This window comes from Rhipicephalus microplus, chromosome 3 (genome assembly GCF_043290135.1).
Source record: "Rhipicephalus microplus isolate Deutch F79 chromosome 3, USDA_Rmic, whole genome shotgun sequence".
Lineage (NCBI taxonomy): Eukaryota > Metazoa > Arthropoda > Arachnida > Ixodida > Ixodidae > Rhipicephalus > Rhipicephalus microplus.
The window spans coordinates 225,497,414-225,506,578 of record NC_134702.1 but is presented as its reverse complement, the minus strand read 5'-3'; the positions used below and the strand labels follow the sequence as shown (position 1 = coordinate 225,506,578).

The 9,165-nt window shown below is 45.6% G+C and overlaps 1 protein-coding gene across 1 annotated transcript; it reads right to left on the bottom strand.

The window, feature by feature from the left end:
• Nucleotides 1–3,981: 3,981 nt before the first annotated feature.
• Nucleotides 3,982–5,117, bottom strand: LOC142803147 (uncharacterized). Its single transcript, XM_075888249.1, has 3 exons — nt 4,836–5,117; nt 4,531–4,706; nt 3,982–4,073 (listed from the first exon to the last, which is right to left on the bottom strand). The coding sequence occupies exons 1-3, from the start codon at nt 4,949–4,951 to the stop codon at nt 3,982–3,984; spliced, it is 384 nt and encodes a 127-aa protein (XP_075744364.1). The 5' UTR covers nt 4,952–5,117.
• Nucleotides 5,118–9,165: the final 4,048 nt, after the last annotated feature.

Below are 9,165 nucleotides of genomic sequence, written 5' to 3'. Positions count from 1 at the left end.
AAGTATGACACACCGGGCCAGTGGGTAAGTAAGGATCTATGGCAAAAACACAGCGCATAATGCTGATGAAGAAGGAAGAAGTGACATATACACAGCAATGAAGTCGCGAATCACGCCTGGGGTTAACCGAAATAATGCATAGAAAAAAGAGCGCACAGAAACCACATGACACAATATAGCAGAAAGGCAAAGGTGCAGTGTGCTGGCTGTGCTTAAGAACAGCTAGCCCAAAATTAAAAGCAGACTTGAAGCCTGCTTGTCCTCAGAAAGGTAGGGCTTTGCAGCTTGCTCACTACGTGAAAGACATACTTTATGCTACAACACTGGCAGGTCTTGTGGCTCTTCTTATGCATCGCCTTCATCAAAAACTTAAGATCCCAACTGATTTGCGTCTGGGTGTTGCTGTGACGCTTGCGAGCTAAAATAGATTGTAGTCATTACTTATCCAGAATTGTGGACCTTAATTGGTGCTACGAGAGCGGTATTTCAGGGCTAATATGTAGCAGAAGGAAAGCACTTTGGCTCATTATTTTTCACAAAGGCTCTACATCGTACGTTATCACTCACAAGCTATATAAAAATAAAATGGCAGCGTCCGCAGCCCCATCAAACGCTACAAGTTTGGGTATTCTTTTGAAAATTTTGATGGGCGAGATGAGGAGGTTGATGAGAAGCTAAAATACGAAAAGCGTAATAATGTGAACCGTGCCCACTTCATACTGTGTTCCTTACCCGCTCGAAGATATTTCAACAAGTGGTTTTGGTTTTGTTATCGATATATTACTTGAGCTGGAGAGATAAAGCATACACAGTGACCAAGTGACCCACAGTAAAGTGTACAGTTCGCCCGCATTTGCTACAAAAATACAGACAGGATACCCAACATTCTTTTTAAGGTTATGGAAATCACTTCGAGCGAATACAAAGTGTCCCTTCTCCTCAAAGCGGGTAACCAAAACAATGTATGAAACGAAGGAGTGGTTAGTCCAGTTGAACTGAATGTAAGCATATAAGACCATAATGAAGTCTGCTGTAACGAAGCAATAACATAACAAAGCTATTGCAGGATTCAACTCAACTCGAATACATTAGTGTAAACCCGCCACTAATTGCTAACCTTTGAACTTGTCAAGCTGTATGCCTGAGATTGAAGACTAGAACCTAACCCTATCTAAGTTTCGGTTCACAAAACGCACATGCCAACATAAACGAACCCGGCAAAACATTTTCAGAAACTTCGCGCGACACCCAGCAGAGCAGAAACAAAAATCGCCAACACTTGACAGATGGTGATACAAAACATCGCACACTTTCAGGTGATGTGCAGTGGCCTCAATTACGGCAAGAAAGTGAGATTCAAGTTGTTGTACGTAAGCAAAAGCTGCTTCTGATGGCACAGTGAGATTCCCAAAAAGTTTGCTGGGGACGTGATATGCTTTGAGCATTGTGAAATACTGGTGGGCACCCTTAAGCGTCTCATTGTCGTCTTTCAGTAACTGTGGGCAACTGCAACCGTCACATGCATTCCATTCCAAAGGAAGTGTTTGATGAGAAAACCAGCTACATATTATGCAGTGGAGTCATCGATACTATGGGAGTGGATGTTGGTCGCAAGTTCAGAGAGATCGTCTAGAGCGGGAAAGTCGTCAGGCTGTGGCTGTGCACACTCCTCATTATCCACAAGAGACGCACTGGTGAGAAGAATGGCGAGAGCTGCTCCTGGAGGAGGTCACATTCATCATCCTCGACATATCCGTATTCTGACAGCTTGAAGAGTTTTCTTATGCAGATGTGCTTCAGGCCACAAATAAATTGTGCTACATTGGGGTTGGTGTTGCAAACCTGTTTTTGCCTATGTGGCCAAATATGTTCACCAGGGAATCCTGTTGAAGCCTGCGTGTTAACAGGTATTCAAAATTGTAATTTTTGGAGAGGTCGTCCCATAGTTGACAAATTGCCTGAATTGTAATTTGCCAACCTACGATGGTTTGTGGTTGACGTCTGCCAACAAACTGCCATGATGCAATCCAGGAAAGCTGGCCTCGGAGGAAGTCAATCAGCTCTGAATCATTTTTTATGATTGCATGCCGCAGCTTTTGCGAAGTTCTTTTTTTACTGGAGCTGTTCAAGGCATCGAAAAGCCTGTCCATACGATCACAAAATTGAGCTGTAGTGATGGTTGAGGCAGGCAGCACCTTCGCATACACCATTGCCGTGAAACTGATGCACTGAGGACCTGACTTGCTCTGCTGACCTTCATATTAGAAAAATGTTTCTGATGAACGTGCCGTTCAGTCAACTTTGGAGCCAATCGCCACCGCAACTCATGTGAGGATTGGTAAAGGCTTACAATGTGCGACCAGTTAACGATGTCATCCCTAATGTATAACTTGTGTGCTTGGACATTATTGCGCGTTGTTTTAATTCAATGCGGAACATCAAAAATGTAATACACCCGCTCACCATTAACTTCAAAAAATGCTTTGCTACAGTCGTTCTTAGTTGGTTAGCGAGACGTACATTTTAACTGCCCTGGTCACAAATGACTGCTTTCACTGCAATAATAATGCTCCTAAGCTCCAAACTGAGTGACACCAGCAAGTTATGCATAACAGACGATAGTGTTGATGTGTGCCCTATAGTAAAAGGAACCAGTTGAACCCACTTTCTCGAAACACCAACAAGAAGAAAAACCAGTGCTCGATCAGCGATGGTTGAAGTGCGATGAGTGCCATCATCCGTAAAACCCTGGACAACGCCTCTTGCAGCATCATAGTACAAATTCTTTTTGAGTGCTATTTCGTCGAAAACTAAAGGGCACACTCGGTCCCGTTCATTCCAAGCTTGAGTATTTGTTGCAGTGGAAGAAAGGATTCCTGGAATTATGCCTGGAGTCATCTTTACATTAGCTAGCCACCTCCTTAATGAACGCCGGGAGGGCAAAGAAAAATATGGAGCCAGAAATCGATATGCTCGCGGACCTCGGAAGTTTAAGTGAAGAGCGAATTTCTGGAATCACACGGGAAACCGCTTGCCCTTGCGTTTGGGCCTCAAGCGAACATGTGCAGAAAGAAGTTTAAAAACCTCCTCGCTGACGTGAGGTCGGATAACTCCAAGGGCCTTTGAAGTCGATGACAGTGCTTGGTGAGGCTGTCTCCGCAGTCTTTTGATAGTTTTCCGCTGTGCTGCTACTTTGGCTTGCAGATGTTTTATGGTTTGCTTGTACTTCATTGATGGAGACATTGTCGCTGGCACACAGGAACGCACTGCAATAAACAAAAAAAATAGATGTAAAAGCGAAGAACAACTAATCCCATACGGGCACTTTCCTCGCTCTTTCAGACCCAAGGTGCACAACTTTCTGTGGTGCAAAGTTTTCGATTCCACTACCTAAAAACAAACCATTCACAATGTTGACAATGCACAAAAAAATGAAAAACACTGAGAGCCCACCCTTACATTTTGTAAGTGCACACGTAGTGTCCTTTTGAGGATAGTTTCCTCAAAATATCCTAAACATAAAATAGCACATTAAAAACAGCTGCACTAAAAGCATAGTCACCATTTTCTCTAGGGCACTCAGGCGTGGAGCTGTTGGCGGAGACGTCTTCTGGAGGGTCTTGTGAAGCTTGTTCAGTGCCTCGGACAGTGCTGTCGGAACAATCTTGCGAGCGGCCTGCGGAAGTCTCTATATCAATCCACTCTGGTGTTGAAGTTGTCACACAAGTTTCTTTTGTGACAGCTGAACGACTGGTTAAGGTTTTCTCCGGCAAGACGAAGTCAGCAGAAATTCTTTCACCAGCTACAAGGGAGCTGCCACCTGCAGAGGTTTGGTCAACAGTCAATTTGGGTAAAAAAAAGAAATCGCGACACTGAACGCACCCTGCTCATCGGGGCACCTCAACGTGTAGGAGCCGCTTTTTGAAGCCTCTACCGCAGGTCCTGAAGAAAAGAAATTACGACGATGTGTCAGTAAGAGGCTTAAAATAACACAAACTGAAGCTCATCCGCACCTTGCAGTGCAGCTTCTGCAGCCATGTCACAGTCACTACATGAAGCGACGCTCAGAGAACCTGCATATATGTGCAGTTGGTACAAGTTACAAAGCTTGTAGCTTGGGGAAACTTAAACAGCTCTTTCAAACGCATAAATTGGTCGAACGTGGAAGAAAAGAGAAGGCACCAACTAGGAAACAAGTAATTTGTGATTTTTAGAATTATCAACAGTGCCAGCTTTCACTGATGAAAGGTATACGTACATGTGCACTCAAGCTTGAAGATAACGTGAAATAGCCCTTTAAAGTCTTTCAAAACAAGTTGCGCAGGTCAAGAGAATCAAAAAACGACAGAAATGTAAAGCTGCTGTTAGGAAGGTAATAGCCCACAATTCACAAAATTTAAGACTTTCCAAGTGTTACTTCTATAGTGAGGTTTCTCCATCGGCTACAAAGATCTTCGCGGTTAACTGTCGCCACTGATTCAATACAAGTGGCTGCTATTGCACATATTTGAGTTTCAGTCAATCACTTACATGGTGCAGCTGGTTGCACACTGGGAACAGCCATTCTTGTAAGCCTTGTGTGCCCAGGGTCCATGAAACTTTGAGCAGTAAAATGGTCGCTACAAACCCTGTACGTTGCGTACAATAGGCTGGCCGGCTTACTAAGGAGATCATCGCGTCCAGCATACTGCATCCATGCTTTCATCCTGCATTGGCAATGAACTATCAGCTGAAAGGGGAAGTGCTTCAATAGTGATTTTTTATTGTTACCCTCACTGAGCAAGTACGAACAGTAAGCCTAAAGACATGCAAACCATACGAAAGCTTTAACACACCTGCCGTCCCGTGGTATGCGGAAGAAACTCGTCCCAGGCTTCTTGTGGGTTCTGCCATTGTTGAAGCACCATGATAAACAGCAGTAGCTGCCGTAGCTTGGACCGCCGGACGGCATGGCTTTAGCGCGGTCTGAAAATGTTAGTAAGTGGATGCTTCGCTGTCAAATTACGAAAAAGATATGTGCACGTCATAAGTGTACCAGCAAACCCCTTTGATTGATTAGCTAATCGATGCACAATACAAAACCAGTGATACATCTCTGACCCATAAAACTCTGACTTACAAAAATAGACGTCAAGATCACGTACAAAGATCTCCAGAAGTTTTCAGGCCGCTATCCCTTGTAATGCAAAGGCATCGCGGCCTGGGAACTTTTGAATACCTTCGTGCGTACGCAGTATCAGCAGTAAATTGGGAAGAAAAATCTTAGTTGAAATTTGTGCGGTAAAATTATATTGGAAACGTCAAAAAAATTTGTGGGCAGCTTGCACTAGTGGCACAAGGCTAGCGAAGAAACGAAGATGATGGCCACTTGGCTAGTCCAGATCTGCCTCCGGCACACCAAGAATTATTCGTGTTCCGAGCCTTCGGGAAACGCGTCGTGAAGCATGCGAGGCCCAGCGAACGCTTCTCAATGTTTTGCACCGAGCCTATGACCTAGCTGCCCAGCTATGCTCAGCGCACAGACGCTCGCGTCCGTGGCAGACGCAGCACGCGTCGCCTCGGCTTGACGCCGTGCCGCCTTTGCTATACTGCATACGTTGCACAATGTTCCCGTCTAGCCGCCGCATAGAGCCGCAAACTTTCTTTTTAGCGAACCTCCCCGTCCTTACAAGCTTCAGAAAAAGGTTACAATTGCGTGAATGAGACGCCACGTAAGAAACAAACTCGCACACACGAAGCGCAACGTGTGTGTGTGCATCTTTTTATGTTTGTTGCATGGTGTCTTATTCGCGCAGGTGTAACCGTTTTCTGAAAAAATGACCCAACAAGCCCAACAACACGTCATTCAACAAGCTTCGCTTAAAACCGAGCCTCACCTGTTATCTCACGCACGAAAACGCCGACGCCGCTGACGTTGACGAAAGCGACGAAAGCTTCCCGCTGTCAGTCATGCATGGGCTTGTCGCTGGGTGGATGGTGTTTATGACAGTACGGCTGAAGAAAAATAATCGCGTAAGGTGTGTTGAATAAATTGTTTTTTATGTATAAAGAACATACCAGATTTGGGCGTATAATTATTATGTTGTGAAAGCAATTCTGTTTCATTGATTATAACTGTTTTTTTGCGCTTGCGTCCTCCGACGTTTGGTGAGAGCACTAGTTCGTTACGTAGTCGTGACGCACTTCCTGAGGCCACGTTTCGCGGAGTGTCCTCTGTTGTCTTTTCATTTCTCTATGGGATTGCGACGACTTTGTTCTTTTTAATGCGTCCTGCCTCGATGGCAGTGGGATTTCGGTCGTGCACAATCAGGCGTTTGAGCGTTGCGTCGTCAAGGGAGAGGTCAACGTTCTTGATGACGCCCTTTCATGTATTATCGGGCGCGGCCACGTATGCGGCAACTTCGAAAGAGCCTTGGTTTGTGTGCAGTTTCTGCACATTCACGTATGATGTAGCAATAGTTTGGTGCGGCGTAGAAATAACAATGATGTTTTGCATATTGTTGGGGCAGATCGTGTCCTCCCGTGCTTGTTCGTTGGTGATCTGGGCGGCCATGATGACGGCTCTCGCCACCAGCACGAGGTCGACTGTGGCTATGTCCAATCCTCCTCTGGGTTTCATAACTACCCTGATCTGGTCCTTGGTAGGCGGGGCAGCGTGGGAGCGGATACCACACGGTGTATTGCCGTTTGACATTTTTGAAGCTCCTAAAGTGCTTCGCCTGGTTGTTGTGCTCGACCATCCCAGTGGCCAGTTCCCTGTTCGGCGGAGTCGTCTGTCTTCGGCGTCACATGGTGGTGGCCCATCGTGGTCCGTCAAAGATCTCCGCGCTTACTTCCATTCCCTCCATGGTTATGGTGGAAGGTATAATCAGTGCCTGGTTGTCGGCTGTGACGTGCAGAGGTTGATTCAGTAGCTGCCGCGTCTGGCCGAGCCCTTGGCTACGTGTAACGGCCGTACTACTCGCTAACCATAGGTGCGGTTAGGGTTAGCGGGGACGCTCGCCGTGTCGCAACTTGTAAAGTCCAAAAATATATCTAAGAGTTCACTCACCGCCAAAAATGGCGTCTCCACTGAAACCGCAGAGCTTGCTTGTTCGGATAAGCACAAAGCCAAGTGATCTTGGAGCAAAGAAACGACCGAAAACCTTTAGAAAAGCGGGAGCCGACGTTTTCACGTCCGCGCTTCTCGACGCCACCTAGCGATGCTCTCCAGCAACCATGCACTGTGATCGCTGCTTTATTGTGGAGTACTGTTTAGCTCTTTTGTTGTGCAGTAGCTAGCAGCACTTTTCGTGTGTGCCACAATCAGCATAGAGTGGCCAGAAGTGAGACTGGGGGGGGGGATTTTCTCAGTAATGTGTGCTCATGCGTGCCACTATTAGATTGTGTGTATCGTAGTGCATGTTTGTCAGATTGTGTGTGTATTGCGTGGGACGTACTTGAGTACATGTGCTCGTTTGTGCAAAAATTTGTCCCAATTTTTTCAAAACGTTTTCATCCACCCTAGCTATCTGGTGATATGAAAATGCCGGATTTCCAACAGATGCACAGCTGTGTTTTTATTTGTTTGCCTTCAACACATCAGCACGTTAGATTTCTCTCATAGAAAGAGTCATCTTAATTTTTTTTTCTATAGGCTGTTATTCGAATTCGAGGAGTTGGTGGCACATTTAATTGAATATTTGATATTCTGGAGTGTACGAAGTAAAAATGATCAATATGAATGAATGGTGCAGGGCCAGCAGTTTGTTGTATATATCAGAGACCCTGTATACAGCTAAAGCGTTGTTCTATGAAGCAGTGATGGAAGTGCTGCTTCAATTGCTCTAAAAGTGAAATGTTGCTTCATGCTGCTCCAAACAGTGATTTTGTTAGTAATTGCTCCAAAGCTGCTGCGACATGACACTGAGAGAATGAGAGTCACAAATGTTCACTCTTTGATCAACTGATAAGTCCTTAAGAAGAATCAGTGTACTTTCATCTCATTGTGCTACTAGTGTACTGCATTATTAATTCTGATCTCATATGTTTCACAGAACTGTCATATTGGCCATATGGGCCATATGGTTTTTTTTTCTCATCTAGACATGCAGGCTAGTATGGCGAAATGTTAAATGTGTGAATTCGATGCGTTATAGTAGTAGTGCGGCCCTAGGTCGACGAATAAACATCGAAGGAACTTGCGTCTTTCTTTAACAAAGCAAGCTGCTGTTGCGTCTTTGAAGGTGGTCATTCGTCGCTAATGGCTGCAGTAAAGGCGGAAGAAGAAGCAGGCTCAACCCTGGGGCTGTCGTTGGAGGAGACGGTATGAAGTGGCATGACGTGCGCAGGTTCAGAATCCGTCACGAAGGCTACCGTGATGTTCAAGGGAAGTAGAATTTTTTCGGATGTTGTATTCACAGTGGTGACAAGTGCGGAACCTTTGAGAAACCGAACTGCACCGGAAGCAAGAATTATGCCTTTACCGACACAACTAAATGATGGTGAGACTAAGACGTCGCCATGGTCGATGTCTTTGGAGGTAATGGTTACAACTCGCTCTTGACCTGGTGGTAATTCGGTATCTTCCACAGCTGTCAAACGAAGTGGCCTCTGGGGGTCGTCGTTGAGCGTACAGTCCGTGTCGGTGAGGTGAACGTTGCGTTGGCCACAGCAAATAGCCGCGGAGGCAGAATAAAGAAAGTCTCACCCTAAAATAATTTGTTGAGAGCAGTCAGTCAGGACGGCAAACTGAATGTGGTGTCGGATACCATCGATTAAAACGCTGGCTGTACAAAACGCGGAAGGGCGAGTAGTATACCCCTGGGCAGCAACCAGCGTGGGTCTATCGTAAGGGGTCATCACTTTTTTCAGACGTTGGCCTAAATCAACACGCATAACCGAGAATGCCTAACCCGTGTCCACCAGCGCATCTACGTACACTCCTTCCAGTACCACCAAAATCATGTTTCATGGCCCTGGTGGAGGAATATCAGTCCTAATTGGGAATGCAGTTTTTGCCCCAGAAACTGCATCACTTAGTTTTCCGAATGATTATGATGATGATGATGTTTGAAGTTTTGTGGCGAAGGGCCATTTCACGGCCAAAGAGTGCCAGTTCATGTTACTAAGAATATGGACAATGATTGTGATAAGCGGCTGTATAAGGGCCATAAACTTCCTCGC